A 20854-nucleotide genomic window follows, 5' to 3' on the forward strand; every position below is an offset into this window, starting at 1 on the left:
ACGATAGGTATAGTTGTAAGAAATAAGCGACAACACGAGAAAAATCATGGCGCTCCGAGATTCGAACCGAGGCCTGGTCTCCTTCATGATGGTAGACTTCTGTCTTGCCACTGAGCCATACAGTCCTGACGCTGGTGGTTTCTCTGTTGTGCCTATTTCCTAGTAAATATCTTACATATTATTACATATTAGTAATAATAAGCCTTAAGCCTTAAAAAATAGATCACTCACAGTCGAATGTGAGAAGAATAATTGACTACGATTGGTCAATTTCTTAAGGCTTAAAACTTACTATTCTATTATGTCTACGAGATAAGTCTGGATCTACAACAGGTTTTTAAACCTTAAGCTATAAGAAATGGACGAATCATATTCAATCATTCTTCTCGCATTCGACTGTAATTGGTCAATTTCTTACGGCTTAAGGCTTAAAAAACCTATAGATTCGGACTAAAAGCCTTTACCTACTTTAGGTCACGATATAAAGCAGGTCGTATGGTATGGTATAAACGTGGCCAGTATTCGTTTCTTTTGAGCGTATAAGCACGTCTTGGCACATAAATCTTTAAAGCACATACCATTTAAAATATCAAATTTACAACTTGCAAACCACAAATATTTCACGTACATGCTAATTGTAATAATATAATTAGCGTTTTAGACCCAAACGGATTTGCATAGATTTGGGTTGGATAATAATAGGATCACATTATTTAGCGTTCACCGTGTATCCGGATACACGGTATTGCAAAAGCTCTCTAAGGCTAATATTACATTCATTCATTTTTTGTCGTACGACAAGCTTTTCAAGCCTGTGGTTGCAGGATAGAGAAGTTCTCGAATCTCTCTGTCCCGATGCTAATTAACATGTATGAAAAATTTGTCGTATGACAAATGTAATATCAGTCTAATGTTCTATTACATATACTATTGGTCGACGTTACATGTTATATCAATAGGAGAGCATACAACATCATTAATCCAATCCAGAGAGTGTGTATCTTGAAATGAGATGAAAATTACAAAAGTGAACAGATTCACTCAAATATTCATAACTTGGCTGTGTTCCAAAATTTACTGCCAGTACTGAAAATCTACAATTTATATTATGTGCTATAGATCTTCAATACTAGCAGCAAATTTTGGAACACAGTTTTAATTGGTCAATACCTAGTGAATTTGCTCACTTTTGTAGTTTTCATCTCATTTCAAAATACACAAACCTCCAGGTTGGTGCAAACCTGCTCGCGCCGAATACATTATATCAGAGCCTTCCAATTCGGGCACGGCATGCGTCTTACGTTATGAAATCCTTCTTCCTTCTTCCTCTGATTAGATTTCTGATCTATAGAGACGAATCACAGTATCATAGTATTGTGATCTGTCTCTTGAGATCAGAAGCATAATGAGGGGGGGGAGGCAAAGTTCCATAACGTAAAAGGCACGCCATGCCAGAGTTGGAAGGCTCTGCACTATATGAGAAGCATTATTACAACGATTACAATGTGTCGGAATGCTGAAGAACATTTCTTACAAATATTCCTCAAATGTGAATTTCCTCAGGAATACAAAAAGCACACGCGTAAAAATGGAACTTTTTTTATTTACAAAGCAGGGTTGCCAGATTAGGCAACATGTCGCCTTTTAGGTGATTTCAAAGACATATAGAATGGACTGTGTGATCCGTATCTAAGTAATAATTAAATGTGGTCGACAATAACGAGAGAGAAGGACAGTGGAAGACGATCAATCTCCCTCTCATTCTCTCTCCTATTATACCGTTGAATGGAAGGAGATACAGATTGGCCATCTTCCACGGTCCCTCTTTTTTACTTTTATCGATCATTTTGACCATGGATCGCGCAGTCCATTCTCTATGCTTTGGGTGATTTGTAATCTGCACAACGAGTTACAGAATTCCGCGGCTGCCCCTGTACTCTGTCAACTCATTATGCAATCGTTATATTCTTAACTCGTTAAGACAGTAACGACATCGTTGTGCAGATATTTTATGGTATAAAAAACTGCGCAACGGATATCTGAGAATTCCCAGATAATACGTATGTCTATAAAATACGTCGAAAAGATTAAAACCATAAGAGTGATGGTGGTAAATATAGGGCTGACTAGTTACAAGATAACAGGTATCAAATACATCCGTTTAAACTAAAATCACCTGATTTCGATAATTCTTACAATAATAAAACGTTTCCGATTATTTAAAATGAAATTGAAGTTAGGCCGAAAACCGATCTTATGGAGATTCCTATGACAACACCATCGCTCCGTTTAAGCTAAAATCACTTTAATTGAATATAATTGACCTCAAGAAATAGATTTTTATGTGTTTGAAGAAAATCTGGAGGGTGCTGAAATCGGCCCTTATGGAGACTTCTCCGTTCTGATTTTTTAATAGTACTTTTCCATTGAGCGCATCACGCGTTGCGTCATCCATCACGACGCGACGCGAAAGAAGTTCCAGAATAGCGTCGTATTAATTCAGGAAGGAAATAGGAATATCATTTCGATCAATTAATAATTTAGAACTTACGAATACTGTTCTATTTTCCGTGACCTGCCTCATGATGAATGATAAAAAGAGATCGAACTTAAATGATGTGCGTGTAACGAAGACAACAACTAAGGTTGGCTAAACTGGGACTACGAACGGATACCGAGCAAGCGAGAGAGCAGAGAATTAGAGAGAGACGCTTGCACACCACGTTGTAGACGGTCCTTTACATTAAACTGCTAACTCCCCACTTTTCCTTATATAAAAGTGTTGCCTGCGCGGAACAAAGTTTTCTCTTTCTTTTTGTGCCTCTGATTGTTTATGTGATATTAAGTTAGCTAACCTAAAATCACATAAACAATCAGACTCAAAAAGAAAGAGAAAACTTTGTTCCGAACAGAGACATATTGAACCACCGAGAGGCATACAATCAGAGATGTGTATATACACAGCATGTGACATATATATAATAACACACAAATGTGTGTATATTACGCAGCTGCGCAAAAGCAATTCCGCTAAAACTGTTGAAAAATGCGGAACGCTTGTGATTGGTTTCGCTCTCGTTCCGCGTTACGCTATTCCACTGCGTGGGTTTGCATCCTTAAGGGCGCGTTCACATCTTGACGGAAAAGCAAAAAATGGAAAAGCAGTGGCCAATCACAACTCGCGCTGGTAGTAAGTAGTACAAAAAGCCGAAATTGTCGACTACCAGCGCGAATTCTGATCGACTGCTGCTTTTCCGCTTTCTGCTTTTCCGTCAAAGTGTGAACGCGCCCTTAAGCAGTTGAAGCGGAAGTGGGAGCGACAACGATGACGTAATGATGTCATAGGCATTACTGGGAGCGTGTCGAAGCGTCAAGTGGACAAGCCAATTAGTGAATTTCAGAAATAAAAGTGCGCTTTTATCGATAAAAGCGCGTTCTGAATACGTGCCACTGTCTTAAGATTATAATAAGCGGCTGCGCAGAATAAAAGGAACAAAGAACAAAGAATAAGAATTTCAACCTATCAGAAATCATGTATTGTGGAATACACAGTTTCTGATAAGTTGAAATTCTTAAGGCCATGGCACATACCTTCCGTACCAGTATCCATAAGACGTACCGTAAGAATCAGCCAATCACAGTAGAGAATTCTTTTGAACTCTTAATTCTAATTGGCTGATTCTTACGGTACGTCTTATGGTTACTGTTACGGAATGTATGCCATGACCTTAATTCTCTGTTTTTTGTTCCTTTTATTCTGCGCAGCCTTTAAGGAATCAGACTATGCATTGAAGATTGTGATTGAAGATTGAAAGATTGAAATTTGACCAATCAAAACAATAGGAGCTAAAATTCCTTTATCCTCACTGGTCAAATTTCAATCTTCGATCTCAATCTTCAATGCGTAGTCTGATTCCGGCCTAAGTCAGCCATTCTACTGACTATGTTTACACCGTGTTAATGGCTACGTTTACACCGTGCGCTTAGTCCGCGACCTATACGATAGGTGTCTTTGTTTAATATACAGGATAAACAAGGACATCTATTGTATAGGCCGCGGCCTAAATGCACGGTGTAAACGTAGCCAATGCTTCGTTCGCGACCTATACGATAGATGTCTTTGTTTAACTTACAGGATAAACAAGGACACATATTGTATAGGCCGCGGCCTAAATGCACGGTGTAAACATAGCCACTAAGGCTCTTTTGACGACACGTGGCAAAAATCTGGCAACCTTACTACAAACTGTACAAAATATTCGATCACGGATTTGGTAAATGCACCGTACATATGAATATCGCTGCAAAATGCATTGATGAGCTATTAATGATATATTTATGCAAAACTGGAACTTATTAAAAATACCTTGTAGGAACTAAACTCGTTAAAAAATGATTTTTGCTTTTAATAAAACATTTCATATATAAATATCGCAAACTAGTATAACCATTGAATAATTATATGAAATAAAAATAACACATTCAGCTCTTCTTTTTACATTATAATTACTGCCCATAATATTCTTAAGTAAGAATAGACTACGAAATTACGAACTTGCGTTAAGAACAACATCGATTATGTTCCACAAGAAATTATATTCTCGCGCAGTATTGCTCGAAAAGAGAAAAAATTGTTTGTATTTAAATATATGCATAAATATATAATATATACATACATATTTAAAAAATATGTTTGTACGTATGTATACATTATCATTTGATCATACGAGATGACGCAGATAAAATCAAGAAATTTTGAAACATGCGATATTATGTGCAATGTCAGAATAAATACGAATAACGTGAATAAATTTGAAACCTTTATCTCATTTAATAATGTCAATATTAATGTTAATAAAATTAATGACTCTTATCTTTATGGAACAATGTACTTTGCGTCATCTCGTATATGCCGTCATTATATAACAAATAGTAACGATAATCTTAAATCCTTTGGAGTTATGATTTCATTATAGCTGTGACTAAAATTTTCTAGTGATAAACTTGCTACTCTTATAATTAACGAATACTATCCTATCTATAAGTACGCTTAGATAAAATGTCTGAATATTTAAATGTTAAAAAAAGCTAAAAAGCACAAATACTAGGCGTGCATTCCACTTGGAATTCATAACGCTTGCGAGCATTTTCATTTCATCTTTATCATCAAATGTTAAACAAGAATGAAATGATGCACGAGAGTGTTGCGAACGTTAAGAGTGGAATGTAACCTAGATCTCCCGTTGTTACAATATTGAAGTGTAGATGTGTACACACGGGTAACTTGGTAGTATATCGTCTACTTATATACATACTAATTGCAAGCAATGATTCGAAGTCCTGGAATCAATTATTTAAAATTAATAATCGTCTAAATAATCGTCTCGTTTATATGAAGAAATACATTTCACTATTATTTACCTTAATTCAAGACACCTCGTTGTTAGCTGTCATTTATCGAAGTCTCACTTGTAACTTTACTGTTGGCCGTAAACACTGTCTGTTGATTAACACCCGTTGTAATCGATTGACTTGGATGTATGACGGGACTTGTAGTCTGAACCAAATTATAAGTGACTGGCACCATAGGCAAACAATTAACAGAATTATTTGTAGGCCCTACATTACATGCTAATGAAGGTCTTTTTCTTTCTAAACTGTTAGTGGCCATTTGTCTTCTCGCTGTTGAGTTACGTTCAAGGCTATTAGTAACTGTATTGTGTCTTCTTTCTAAGCTGTTGCCGGAATTAAAGTCAGATTGACTTCCCTGAATAGATATTTTTCAATTTAACTTTATTTTGCATTCATTACTAATGTTATTGAAAAATTATAATAATCTTAATAAGATGTTTAACTTACCGGCAAAGATCGGTCTACAGATTGACCCATTCTGTGTAATAAATCACCACTTTGGCTTTGTCTGAAGGTCGTTCCTTGTCGTTCGGTCGACTGACTTCTCCTCAGAAATTGTTCGCCCGACTGACTCGAACGAATGCGATTCTCGGGTGTGGATTCCCGTGTTCTGTTAACAACATTGCTCTGCCTTTGGCAAATCTGACTATCTACATATGGATAACGAATACGGATGGAATCGATTACGTCTAAAAGATTCTTTGCATCCATGGCTAAGATATGAGCTGCAGAAAGCATTCCTCTAAAAAAAGAATAGTAATGTTTATCGATGATTCTCAATGTTTTGTACCAATTTCTTGAGATAATCGCAAAATAATAATTACTTCCGATATTCAGCATCCAACGTAGTGGCACTGTAACTTTGCGCCAGTTTCATGGCAGACACAAGTTCTGCCATATCTTTACTTAATACCTTATGCGCCATTTCTACTTCACGATGCGCGGATATTGGTAAAATTTCTATCAAAACGTCCACAGAGGATAATAATGCTCTTAATTCGATACCTACTCTACGTACTAATTCTAAATACTGATCAGCCTTACTCTGTTGAACACCTGCAATTCATATTTGTTTTTTACGTATTACAATGTATTCTTTCGACAATTTAGCTACTGTACGTATATCTAGCCACTATATATTTTTTTGATTTACATTCTTACCTTGAGATAATGACATAACTGCACGAACGACGCTTGTTGTGCAGTCGTATACTTTATCGTTAGTTCTGTCTAAATCTGCTGTAGGTGTAGGTTCCATTTTCTACAAAAAATAATTTATGAATACGTTGGATAATTTGCATTGATAAAATCATTATATATAATTCACCTTTACTACAATAACTTTATCGGAATTCTTGTCTGAGCCAAGAGAGCCAGTATAGATAGAATGCGGTTCGTGGCTCGGTGATTGAGTAACTGATCGTGGAATCGTGGGACTAGCACTTTCATCACCACTCGTAGCAATCGATAAACGTTTCTGTCAAGAGGAAAATGAAGATTAGAACATTTTAATTAACAATAAACTTTAAAAAACAATTGTAAGTAGACATTAGACTGAGATCCTATTTTTGGTCAAAGTGGATCTTCATACTTAATAATATTTATATACAAATTTTTAGAAGTTTTTTCAGTTTTTATAAATTGTATGCTAATTCGGTTTATTGGACTTAAAACGGAATTTTTTTTAACATACTTCTTCTCTTGCGAGCCACCGGCTATCCTCTTCAGATTGTCGTTGTTGTTCTAATAATCGTTGCTCCAGTAGCTTTTGTTCGTCATCAATACCGCTATTGAAATTGTCAGTTAGGTTATCGAATAGTTGTGAATGCACGTTTCTCTAAAACACACAGTAAAAATGATATTACGTTAAAAGTGTGACTCGTTTTTTAATCCGACATTTAAAGTTTTTCTCTAATATTACAAAAATGGGATAATTTCGTAACTATTTATGTTGCAATCCTTTCTTGATAATATAAACGTATGTACAAGAAAAATTAAAGAGACGCATATTTCTCGATAGATATAAAATAAATTTAAAATAGAGGTAGTGCATTCGCGTACTCGCTATATTACATGCAGTTTAAATAATTACTGTAATAATTCATCAGTGACATCCATTCTCATGCAAAAATTAGCCTACTGAACGACAACCTTGGCGGAAAAAAAATTTTTACGAAAAAGTACAGAAAAATTACATAGATTGAGACAAGATCTTAGAAATTCTTAATTTTTCGTAGATGTTCGTAGTAGGACGTAGAGTGAGGTTTATCTGTCTTAGAAATTCTTAGTTTTTTGTAGATACTCGTAGAGTGGCGTTATTTGAGGACGGAAGATTTCTAGGTTTTTCAAACAAACAACGTCGCTCTATGTCCCAATACGAATATCTATGAAAAACTAATAATTTCTAAGATCTTATCTCAATCTATATAGATTTTCGTAAAAGTTTTTCTGCTAGGGAAGTCAAGGTTTCTGCTAAAAAAATAAATTTCTCCGATCGCATTGCGACAAAGTAAAAAATTCATTTCCGAGCCAGTGCATACGTATCTTGCATACATCAAAGAAGCACGTAATATTAATATACATTTGACGTGTGTATGTGTGTGCGCGTGCGTGTATATCTGAGTAGTGTGATACAATAGTGTTGCGGACCAGATAGAAAAACTAAAACAAGATCGTGACGTAGTAAAATATATAATAGAAGACGTGTTTGTCACATTCCTAGGAGGCGGTCATGGTCAAACCTGATCTTGTTGTGCCTCCTCTGTCATCGAGCTGCTAGACGACACGGTGCTGTCGCTGACAGCGGAAGAGATCAAAGAGCCAGAGAGAGTGCCGTCGGTCGAGCTTGTCAACTGCTCATCCTGCTTTTGTGGTGTCACGAAGGTGGTGATTTTGGCGACGCCCGTCACGACTTGCGATATATTTGCCGCCTTTGCGACGCCGCTAGCCATCTGAGATTGCGCTATTTGTTGCTGATGCACACCGGTCAGGCTTGTCATTACATTACCGATGTTAGCGTGCACTTGAGTATAATCAACTGGACCGAGGAAACTTGGTTGCTGTTGATCTACCATGTACACGGATGGAATTGAATGGATGTTCTGCTGAGTCGCCGAGGATGACATAACAGAGTGTGATGGAATAGAGGAAGCTTGCATTATTCCAATGTTCGCCGACTGATTCGTGCCGGTTACTTGACAAGTCACTGGCTGACAACTAATTCCGGCCTGAGATTGGTGAGCATAATTTGGCATGTGCATCTTCTGAGCTTGGACCACCGACACGGACGTAGCATGGGCTGTGTAAATAGGACTGGCACCGCTTAACTGAGACTGCTGGTTTGTGTGTGGTATCGCGTAAGACACCGCCTGGGAAACATTCTGCCGCGTGATATTCTGCATGTGAGGCATTTGCAGCAGATACATGGACTGTTGTCCCGTTTGAGCGATATTCGAATAGATCTGCTGATGCGGATAATTCTGTGAATATATTGGCTGCGATTGTAGGTTCTGCACTACTAGATTACTTCTTCCGGCTTGACCGTAATGTCCAACTACCGCGCCGACGGGTTTCAATTCGGTCGCGGTCACGGTTGCAGCTACGGCCAACTGTGGTTGGGCGTTTTGTGCGCGGAACTTGAGTACCGGACCATACAAACATTCCGAATTTGATGCAGAACTACCTACATTCGCCAAGCTAATATTACGAGAGTAAACAACGCCACTACTACCACCACCGCCACTACTACTACTATCACCAACACTCTGCACACCACTAATATTCTGATTTGTAGATTGACCGCCACCAAATACTTGGCTCATGTTATTACTAGTTGTGAAGTTACCGTAATTAATTGACTGACTGAGAGCATGCGAACCACTCGCAACAAACTGCGCCTGGCTGCTACTACTCGGTATTATAATACTGCTGCCTAAACTATTAGGATCAAAATTCCCTAAATCCTCATTGTAATTACCACCTAAACCAGCGCTTTGACTGAGATTACCAACGATAGCTGAGCTCTGGGTGAAACTAGTGACCGGTCCATATATTTCGCCACAGGTGTTGCCCGCGACCGCGGCTGACACGACCGAAGCGGTCGCGGGTGGCGACGGAACGGTGCTGGACACGGAGAATTTCTGCACGGGGGAATACAGGTCCCCCGTGATGCTACCAACCACCTTCGAGCTAACCGCATACAAGTTTTGTATATCTTTAACCTTCTGCTGCTTTCGTTTGGCGGCGGGCGACTGCGTCTGTACTGCCGTGTCTGAAATGCTCAGGCTCGACATGAGGGGAGTGTTATCCGAGGAATCAAGGGAGTCTAAGTTGGTGTCAGACAGGGTGGAATCACCCGACTGAGTGGTGATGGATGGTGGTTCGGAAAGCACGGGATCGAAGAAGGGTAAATCGGATACAACGGCGGTTGTTAGAACTTGATCTTCATTCTGAAATTGAACCGCCAGGGTGTTGAAGGGAGATGCGGGTGTCGTGTACACGGAGGGACATACCCCTCTGGCTTGATTGTCCTTGAGAAGTTGCGTGAGAACCTCGGGACTTTGCGCCACGATGTACGTGGATGGTGCCGCTAATTGCGACTGCTCCGTCGTATTTTGCGGTTGCCGGGAGGGTTTCGGTGGCGGCACATCGTCTGCACCTATAAGATGGATTATTTGATAGATATATTTGATATCGGATAATATGTGCATGTTTTCATTAAAAAATAGAGCCATATAACTATTATAGATAACTTTCTACATACCCCAAGACATGGCTTGAACTCTTCTGTTTTCTCGTCTCATCGTTTCTTGCTGCTGATGTTTCTCTTCTAGCAAAATCTCACTATAACGATTTAAAAGAGCATATAATATAACTTAAAAAACAACATTTACAGTTTGACAAACACTTCAAATACTTACTGTAGAGTTTCTCTAATTTCTTTAAACGTCGGTCTCTTACTAGGTTCGTAGCTCCAACACTGAGACATTAAAGAGTATAATCGTGGCGGGCAATGATTGGGAAGTGCGAGTCTCTCTCCGTTCTCCAATTTGCGTATCACTTCGTTATTCTTCACACCTTGGAATGGTTTTACGCCTAGCATCAAAATTTCCCATATACATACACCTGGAATAACAATCAAATGTCATTAACTTATCTTTTAAGAGAGAGAGAGAGAGAGAGAGAGCAATTTTTATAGAACATGATTAGCTTTAGAAAAAAAAAAAACGAACCGAACATCCAAACATCAGATGAAGTAGTAAATCTTCGGAAATTTATACTTTCCGGCGCCATCCATTTAATTGGTAGCTTACATTTACTCGCGGTATAATAACTCTGATCTTCTACCCATCTACTAAGGCCAAAATCCGCCAACTTAACGCAACTATGCGACGAAACTAGCACGTTTCTTGCAGCGATATCTCTGCAATGAAACGATTAATTACAAGAATATAATGAACTGTGATGTTCGAATAATAAACAGATTTTGTTTGTTGGTAGATACCTGTGCACAAATTTCTTGCTTTCAAGATACGAAAGGGCAGTGCTCAATTGGAAAGTATACAGTAGAAGTGTGGCAAGGTCCAGACGATGTTTATTAGATTGGAGATAAGCACGCATTTCTCCGAGTCTGGCCAATTCCATTACAAGCCAAATTGGCGCTTCTGAACAAACTCCGATCAATCTGATAATATGCGGATGCTCAAACTGCTGCATAATATCTAAAATTTGAATTTATTATCTCGGAAACACATGTTTATATACTTTATTTTATTATTATAATAAATATATAATTTATTGTATTGAATTTTCGTACAAGCTTCTTCGAGGAATTTCTCAGCAGTGGCAAGATCTGCATCAACCTTACAAGTCTTGACCGCAACAGCGACAGTTTGATCATCTCTTCCTTTATATGATCCCTTATGAACATTACCAAATTGTCCTTCCCCTATGATTTCGCCTAATTCTACTTGGTTTCGAACTATCTCATAGTCTCGAGCTACAAAGAAAATTTATCAAAAGAAAATTAATCATTTAAACATCTCTCACGTATTTCAAAATGTAAAGAAAAATACAGTATATCAATAAAAAATATTTAACTACATTTTTAGTCATTCTCGATCTTATGCTCACATTAAAGTGAATAATGAAGACATATATACTTACTAGCTGGCGTCGAATAATCTCCTTCTTCGTCAACAATCTCCGCATAATCTTCGGACAAGATTGTTCCAGTTTTACTCACGTTCTTCTCCGCTGGACTGCTAGCACCATCCTGCCTATATTTTGGCGGCTGTGCATCTATAAATAAAATCATATTTTATACGGATGTAAATAAAATAATATCTTGTTCTTATATAAATACTGAAACATATACATATGTATAAAACGATGTCTTTCTGGTTCGTTTTACCTTTGCATGGACAAGGATAATTCTTCCATGATCCAGCTTGCAAATATAGAATAAAAAAAACTTAATATATTTTATTAACGTTAATAGAACAAGTCTTTATAAAATAGTTTAGAGATACTATTCGCGTATCTTTTCTTAATAGTATTGAAAAAGTTAGAGATAAAATTTATTAGATTTTTACTTCGCAACAATGGTATTTTTATTTCTACCTTTTCTATTCCATAATGAAGTATTACTGCCCGTGACCAATCTACAATAGCCATCAATTAAATCCGCGAGGCTTTCCGCTTGATCTAGACTGGAACAAGTGATACTGAGAGTCTCCGCGGCACCTGCGACCCTCAATTTAATGCAGGCCTTTGCATGTTCTTTGCAATCCGACACCAACGTTTGGATGGATTGTATTTGTGAAAATTCTGCCATCCTAGTTGGCTGTAATCGAAATTTTACTTCGAAAAACTCATCATAGAATTATGCTACTTTTATTTTAAAAACTATATAGAATACACAATATATATTACACAAAATATGTGTGATGTAAAAAGTATACGTGTGTAATATAAAACGTGTAACGTACCACTGTTCCGCCTCGATGAGCCATATAAGATATACCCAAGTCCGGTCCAATGACTAGTTCTACAGGTATTGACCAGCTTGACTGTAAATTGTAGAGTAGAAGTTGTATGAGCGATGCTGGGTGATGATATGATATGATTAATACATAATATGTGTATCTATATCTGTATTTAAATAAATTTTTGTACATGCAACTGTATCTGTATCTAAATAAATTTTAAGAGTATCTTACCCATCACTGGTCATTACTTACCCCTAATGCGCATATAAATCTTTCTTGATCGAATCGATAGTGCGCCCGCAGCAGATCAAAGAATTTGAACATACACTCGAGTTCGGACAACGCTGCGACTTTTTTAAAATGTTGTTGTATCAATTTTCGGAGCGCTTTCGGTTTCATCCCATTTAGCACAGAGCGCGGCAGGAATTTGTGTAGACCGACCTGTGGACAAAATATAGACACTATTCGTTTCGTATATTTTGTACAATGAAAGGGATGAATTGATGCGAATATGCAAGTGAAATCCAGTTATTCGTAGGCAAGAGTTATCGTTCCGAAAAATTACCTCACGCTCCAAGTATTCCAGATTGCTCTTCTTATCCAGAGCAATTTGCGGCATGTCCTTGAAAAAATAACGGATCTCCAGGCAACAGAGCTGAACCGAGACGTCCTGATCCAGTGTGGAGTGGTTTGCAAGCAGGTAATCGTTTCGTACCTAAGTATATAGATAAATGCAATTTATCATTTATTTTTAAAACGTCTTGCTTAATTGCTCATCGACGTATCATCATACCTGATCGTAATAATAGTAAAACGTGACCTTATCCTTCTCGTAGAGATCATTTAGATTCTGAGGAAGATAACGTACTCGGAGCTCGTACCTCCATTCGCAATGTGGATGCTTTCGTTCATACTTTTCTTGTACCTGAACGATAGATACAAACAGAATGTATCAGGATATAACAGAATATATGCCGGATATGCGATTCATACATATCGATTTATACCTGATACATCGTTGTATCCTGATGCAACCAATAACTCTCTCCGGATCCAGGATGATGCAGCCTCATCGCGTACAGATTTCGATAATGTCTAGTACCAACGGCTAATCGACTAGTTACCAAAGAGATGATACCTCTAACGTCGATCGCATCACCGAATTTGACAACGTTGAAGCCACCTGAATTACAGTATTGGAAAACAATATTAATAAAGCTACTTGTCTTTTCTCTTCTTAGGATATACATGTTTTGATTTTAACGGTATTTATAACGAGTATAGATTTGCTCTTACTCATCTCGTAAAAAAGGAAATTAATCAATAAAAAATGAAATTATAAGCGATTGCTAGGCCGGAGAATATTATACGTCCTGGAAATTCGGAGTATGCGTCTAGAATAGTATTAGTAAAGAAAAAGAATGGAAAAACGAGGAGTTTATGTTAACTATCGGGTCTTGAATAAGATTACGGCCAGAGACAATTACCCGTTATCGGTAATCGAGGAGCAAATAAATCCGTTGCAAGGAAAACGCTATTTTTCGTTATTCAATCTTAAGAACGGATTTTATCACGTACCTGACTCCTGTGAAGTTGACCCTCCCATCTAAAAAAAATCAATTTTTTTTAGAGTTCTGTATAGATTTTCGATAGTTGCAGAGTTCATAATGGTTTTAAGAAATAGTTCTAGCCACAGGAACTCTGGAATTATCGAAAATTTATACAGAGCTCTAAAATAAATTGATTTTTTTAAAAATGGGGGGCCAGCTTCACAGAGGTATAGCGTTTGTGAAATTAGCAATTTCAACATTGAAATTCCATGGTTCTGATTAGAGTTCCCGTTTCCTTTTGACGAAACAAAGAGTTCTATATAGTTTATAACGCGAGTTTCGCTTAATAACAATTTTTAAATAATTTTTAAGTAATGAGGTGCTAACTTCTTATCGAAATTCGAGATAATTCTGAGCAACTTAATAGCTTTATTTTGTGAATATCTAGAGTTCCTGATAAATAAAAACAATTTTGACATAATAAAATTAATAAAAAGAAAAATAAATAAAATTTTGAAAAAAATTCTTTTATATATAATAGTTCTGTGACATGTTAATTGTTATTTTATCTTATTCGTTATTTTAAGGAGTTCTCAGCAATTAAAACCAACACAAATTTAAACATAAAAGAGATACAGTACTTAAAACAAAATTTGAAAAATCGGTTGTAAAAGCACGTATCTCCTTATGTAGTCATCCAATCGCTTTATGATCTAATACTTTTCGACAGAACTCGTCGAGAGCTGTTCAGAACTCTAATCAGAAATTACTGGAACTCTTAAAAAAAAATTTCGACGTCGGACTTAAAAAATTTTTGATTACCTATTCGTATTTGATATAGGTGATCAAAAATTTTCTAAGTCCGACGTCGAAAATTTTTATTTTGCAAGATACGCTTGCAAACCGTTAGTTCAATCGCTTTTTGACCTATTATTTTTTTAGAGTCTCAAACAGTGACTCTCACTCCCTCACTCCCTGTAAAGAGGCGCCCGACTCTCATCCCCTCCCTCCCTACTGTTTGAGAGTCGTTCACCCCTTTGCAAAGGAGATTGCTTATAAGCTTTTATGCATGGCCAATTATTAGGAGCTTTGTTTTTGGACTAAAAGTATGTACAATAACGTAAATTTAAACATCCTCTTTGACTATCTAACCTTTTGAGAATCCCTGTCGGTTATAAATCTTTTTTTTAATACTTCTTATCACCTAGAGTAATTAAATTCTATATTTTTAATGCACTTTGTAGAGAACGAATAATCCAAAAAGGATTTTCAAGACTGAAAATAATTTCGCGCAATTTACAGGATTGGAATTATGGTAGTCTTTGTTCTTAATTGTTTTCTCGCCATTTTCTCGCCATTTTCTCGCCTAATGCAATGAATTCTTTAATGAAGTGATGAAATAACTTACCGTTGGGGAGATGGACTTTTAAAGTCGCCTTGTCCATGGGGGTGGGCGAGCCATGCGGCGGGGGGTTCCTGCCACCGCCGCTATTCTGAACACCTCCTACATTGCCCGCACCTCCATCTCCTGCTCCAGTACTCATCCCCTCATGGCTATATGGAGAACAGAAAAAAACAAAAGGATCGACTTTTAATGAACGCTCCTGCGCGTCAATTATGTATTATCTAATAAGAACCAAATCGCTTATTATACACAAAGTAAGTAAAGATCAATGTATCTCATAAAAGTTTGTTTTTGAAAACAAAGCAAAAGCTAGATCCTAGGTCATCGTGTTTTCCGTGTCAGTGTAACTTTCATTTTTAGACGATCGTAAAGTGTTACAGTTATAATGTCTCTAATCATAAAAAGAAAATTTTTTTACATAAAATGCAGTCTTTACGAATTTTTATATTATTTTTTAAGATTCAACAATAAGAAATAGAAGTAATGCCATAATGATCAAAGCTCGATCTTTAATGCTTAAATAATTCAATATGAATTACAGGTGTCCCATAAAGATCCGAACAACACTTAAGGGGAGATTCCTGAGATTATTTTGAGACGAAAATTCTAATACCAAAATGTTGAGGTTATAACAGGGTTGCCACAAGTCAGGGAAATCAGGGAAGTCATGGAAAAGTCAGGGAATTTGAAAATGGTCAAAGCTTCTATTTCTTATTGTTGAATTTTGAAATACGTCTTCTTTAATAAAAGATCTTAAAATTATCTTATACAAATTTGTTACTCTTTCGAGTATACAAGGAAATACGATCGAGAGCAATACGATTAACTGTATATTATCCTGTAATAATTTTTCACACAGGTTATTCACGCAAAATGATTAAATTAATAAGCAATTCATATAGAACGATTCATGTAAACCCGAATCACAAAAGAAAATATAGCATGATAACAAAAAAATTTTGCTACGGACAGCAGGATGTAACATAATTGAAAGTTATTTAGTAAATCATTAATGACCTAATTCACTTTTTAGTAATAGATTCTATATTTAACTATGAATATCTTATTAACCATAGGCGATACTAAAAAATCTTTTTTGAAGATTGAAGGTCCTAACATACTTAATTTTAATTATAAAACTTCTCCACCATGTCACATATCATAGTTATAATATGACATAAAATATATAAAAACCTTTTTTGCAAAAACCTGATTTCAAATGTAAATTTCTCAAAATTGTAATGTGATGGAACAATTTGAAAGCCGGATTCCTATTCAACGTCAAAAAACTACTTGTTTCATTCCGATGTTTCTTTTGTCGAATAGTATAATAAGTATAAGGTAATTGGGGGAAGGAAGACGCCACACTTAAGCCTTTATTCTTGAATAACTTCTTAATGTTATTGAATTAAGTTACGAAAAAATATTATTAATATTCTAGACACCTTTTTTTATTTACACAAATTTATAAATTCAACATTTAATATTCCGTATTATTGGAAAAAATTAATATATCATACCTTGCAAAGTGACATCTTTTCCCCCTATATGTGTGAATAAGATGCCACCTCTTATGGGAGAAGATGTTACAAACAATTAAATAATGCGATGCAATATAAACTTGCATATTTACTTATTTACAGTCCATAATGAAGAATTTAAGCTATAAAAATACATAAAGGTATAATAAAACATAAATTGAGGAAATATCAAAGATAGTAATTTAGGAAATAAGTTGGATATACTTTTATTCGTTTAAACAGCATTTCATTAACTTAAAATATTTCGATTATATAAAGTATCCAAAATTTTAATTCATAAAATCATTTTAATGACGGTTTCGAGCAGGAAAAATTGTGTTTTGTATTTACTGTCATCTTATCCCCAAGCGTAAGAGAAATATTCAATTGCAATTTTTACGCATATAAGAATATTACAAATTATAATCTATATCATCCACATGACCGCCAGGAAACACTGATTGAAACCGTATATTATTTGCCCGGTTTTACAGTAAGCATCGAAATACAGACCTTAGCTATTAACATACCAAATATTACAAAGAGCATGTTTCACGATCTACCTTTTCGTATTTCGTATAATCTTTTCCAATCGACATTGGCATGAACATGTTCATCTGAGCCGATAACTGCGCAACTGTTTGCCACACGTTTTTGCACAGTCAGTGTAGTTAACGCGCGTTCTATAAAAAAACTATAAATAAAGTGGCGTCTTCCCCCTTATGGCATCTTCCCTCAAATTACCTTATCTATATAAATTGTATGCATTGCAATAAAGAATATGAATATGAATATCTATTTGCGTGGATTTTGCCGTTCGCGACGTGATTTCAACAGTTATTAATCCGCACAATTGTCATCCAGCAGGGAATCGTGACTCGATCTGCTCGATAACGGATGTAACGACATGCAATGATCCGATTTGTCTCGCGCATTTCAGTGGTTCTAACGCGATTTTTCACTATTTTTTGCGACAATTCCCTGGTAACATTTCGAAACATCGTTCGGTTTCGCAAACGCGAGCTCCTACTGTGATAGCACGGTAGAGTTCGCGATTGCATTCGTTGTAGCCGCGGGATGTAACGTTCATATATCCCGCAGATCGAAACATGAGTGTCTTTCAGGGTGAAACAAATTGTCACGGGATTGCAGGTCACATGAATTATTCTTATCACGATTTCTGTAGAAATAATGTGTCTCCTCTCTAACCGCGTGTATTGAAGTAAATGCGATGCATTATTTCGCTGTCTGCAGAGAAATAAAAGAATAACAATTTAGCAAAATTAACGAATTGTACAAATTCTTAATTGTGTAAAGTAACGTAAAATGTATGGATTAATCAGTGATAAACATAGATACCGTTAATAAACCCTAAGCACTTGGTGTAGAGATGGATGATACGTATATTGATACACTAAAAATCATTTGGAAATTGCTGTTAAGTAAAAAAGGAACGATTTTGTACACAAAAAACCGGCTTGAAACAGTGTTGCTAGATTAGGCTACTTCGCGAGCTGAGCAGCTATTAAATTTTCGTTATTGGCTACTGGTAACTACTTGGGCTATTCAGTGAATGCAATGTGGCTACCAGAGAGAAACCTCTCTGTGGCTACTTTTACAACGCCCGATGCCTAAGGTTTTTTTTTGCCCATTACTCTGGTGAAAAAATTTCGCTGAAAGTATTCTACGTTTTGGAACATTTTTCAGCAAAATTTCAGCATTTTAGAAGAATTTCAGTTTAATTTCAGTGATTTTTAGTTGAAAAATTCATTTTCAGCAAAATTTTAGCAAAATTTCAGACAAATTTCAGTAAAAATTTCAGAGAAATTTCAGTTCAATTTCAGAGAAATTTCAATATGTTAGCTGAAAAATTCACTTTCAGTAAAATTTCAGCAAATTTTCAGCTAAATTTTAACAATGTTAAAATGTCACAGGTATGGAATACATTTTAATTTTGTGTTTATCAATAAACTAATGTTCATGTAACCAAATTCTGCCTTTGAAATAAATTTTCCTTTCGTTCGTTCTCCCCTTTTCTTTTAGTAAATTGTGTAAGTAAATTGAACTTATTACCTCTGTTCGGTTATATTTTGTTATCAAAGACAAAATGTTCGATAATTTTGTAACACTTTTGGATCTGGTAATCCTAGATAGCACAGGGCCACGTAATTAGGGTTTCTTGCCCTACCTGGCTGCGTATACGATTTTTGGAATTAAAAAAGGCAACAATCGCAGAGAAAATATCCACCGCTTTGGCAAAAGTGGGTGGATGCCGCCCGGATGATTCGTACAAGACCCGTTCAAATGCCACAATCAAGGGTAGGAGCGGAATGTCCAGCCCGCACAGCGATTAGGGCAGTGGAGTCGGTTAGGGTTCAGGTGAATTGAGCCCTGGTGGGAGTGATTCTATTATAGGAGCTCCTTCAGTGCTTCTGCCTGGTAAGAGGACATACGCAGAAGTGGAGCCTTGATCACGGTCAAGGAATTGCTATATGAATTGCGGAGAGGGGGGACATTTGGCCAGGGAATGTGGTGCACCCTCATACTGTCCTCTGTGTTAGAGAGAGGGATGGGCGAATCATTGCCCGAGTTCGACAGTTCCCTCCGTGCATCCAAGAAAGGATATTCTCTCCGGTCACTAGTGAAGAGGCGACCTCCCCCATGAAATGGGCCCTTAGGAACTTTTCCAGGAGGAAGGGGAAGAAAGGGTCGGAACCACATTGCGCAGGTGGAGGCCTCTCCATCATTCTGCTGATAATAAGATTCACCTGAGAGAAATCTTAGAAATCAAGATTTTATACATACAACCAAAATTTTGTTGATATGTGATTAACAAAAACGTTCTTACTTTTTTATTTAAAAATTGTGTTATTCTAACCAAAATTTGATTATTCTAACTTTTTTGGTTAATCTAAATTGCTTTGATATGGATAGAATTGTGACAACTCAGTTATGTAGTGTGTTTACATCGTAGCACTACAAACCCGATTTATGAATAGAGAAGCCGAGCGCGAAGTGTCGCGTGCAAGAGTAAAGTGTTCCCCCCCTCTCCTTCGTTGTGCCGAGAACTTTGAAGATTGTGCTGACTTTTTTTGGCTAGCACAACTTAAGTATGCAGTTTTATGCTATTTGAGTGACTGATGCGAATGTAAGCCTTAGTTATATTCAGAATTGTCATAAATTGAAGGGATTGGAGGAATAAAGGTACAATTCTACTTAGGCCTTTTTTCCGGAAATTAACGCAAATTAACAAAGAATTGATATTGCTTACATTAGTTATATGAACGTGTTTCGATTGTCCTGTGATGATGAAAATGATATAATCTATGGAAAAAAGGGCATAAATGATTTAAAATCATTAATGAGATTTTTACCAGAGACTGAACGAAAATGGTACAACAATAATGTGTTTTCATTACAACATATTTATGTTAAAAAATCTTACGAAAACTCATCAGATGATGATTGAACATTATTTCAATTTATTTTGCACAAGTAAAAGTAAAATGTATTCCATATTCATTTTGTATTTCTTCTAGAAGAATGTGAAAATAAAAAATTTTCTGCATAGTCTTTTCATTCATAGTCTTTTCTTTCTGTCGATTCTTACAATGTTATAATCCATATTCGGAAAAAGGGACTAAGTGCATTTTTTCAAATTGCAAATAACTTTTTAAATATTGATCATAATAGAGAAATATTATGACATATAACTTTTGAAGGGGGGACATTATATAAATATACATTTAATACTGTTCCCATTTGTGATATAATACTTTATAAAAGTTATTTTAATTTTTATCAAACTTAAGATTTTGTAATTAGGCCTTTATTCCACCCATCTTCTCAATTATTTGCTGTCGTATATATAACTTCTGTTGTTATCATTATTTAAAAGTACCACTTTAGCACAATATTTGTACAATCCAGCATAACTTAGCAAAATTAGAAAAATTGAAAAAAAAACACAAAGTGGGA

At 36.2% G+C, this 20854-nt stretch overlaps 1 protein-coding gene across 3 annotated transcripts in view; it reads right to left on the minus strand.

Moving 5' to 3' along the window:
* Positions 1-4853: 4853 nt before the first annotated feature.
* Fak (protein tyrosine kinase 2 Fak) overlaps positions 4854-20854 on the minus strand; it is a 40452-nt gene continuing 24451 nt past the window's right edge. For 2 of the 3 annotated variants that reach the window (XM_018459090.1, XM_018459088.1), the window contains exons 2-23: positions 15360-15505; positions 13409-13584; positions 13195-13326; positions 12967-13116; positions 12654-12842; positions 12402-12482; positions 12034-12256; positions 11825-11860; positions 11578-11712; positions 11228-11410; positions 10916-11132; positions 10644-10834; positions 10332-10536; positions 10175-10254; positions 8154-10069; positions 7106-7249; positions 6740-6889; positions 6574-6673; positions 6237-6468; positions 5860-6154; positions 5422-5767; positions 4854-5340 (exon numbers count right to left, since the gene is read on the minus strand). In XM_018459090.1, the coding sequence (XP_018314592.1) occupies positions 5444-5767; positions 5860-6154; positions 6237-6468; positions 6574-6673; positions 6740-6889; positions 7106-7249; positions 8154-10069; positions 10175-10254; positions 10332-10536; positions 10644-10834; positions 10916-11132; positions 11228-11410; positions 11578-11712; positions 11825-11860; positions 12034-12256; positions 12402-12482; positions 12654-12842; positions 12967-13116; positions 13195-13326; positions 13409-13584; positions 15360-15495 (5295 nt within the window). In that variant the 5' untranslated portion in view covers positions 15496-15505 and the 3' untranslated portion in view covers positions 4854-5340; positions 5422-5443. The remainder of the gene's footprint in view (positions 5341-5421; positions 5768-5859; positions 6155-6236; positions 6469-6573; positions 6674-6739; positions 6890-7105; positions 7250-8153; positions 10070-10174; positions 10255-10331; positions 10537-10643; positions 10835-10915; positions 11133-11227; positions 11411-11577; positions 11713-11824; positions 11861-12033; positions 12257-12401; positions 12483-12653; positions 12843-12966; positions 13117-13194; positions 13327-13408; positions 13585-15359; positions 15506-20854) is intronic. The other variant, XM_018459089.1, reaches the window with a different exon arrangement.

This window comes from Mycetomoellerius zeteki, unplaced genomic scaffold (assembly GCF_001594055.1).
Source record: "Mycetomoellerius zeteki isolate Tzet28-1 unplaced genomic scaffold, Tzet1.0 scaffold79, whole genome shotgun sequence".
Taxonomy (NCBI): Eukaryota; Metazoa; Arthropoda; class Insecta; order Hymenoptera; family Formicidae; genus Mycetomoellerius; species Mycetomoellerius zeteki.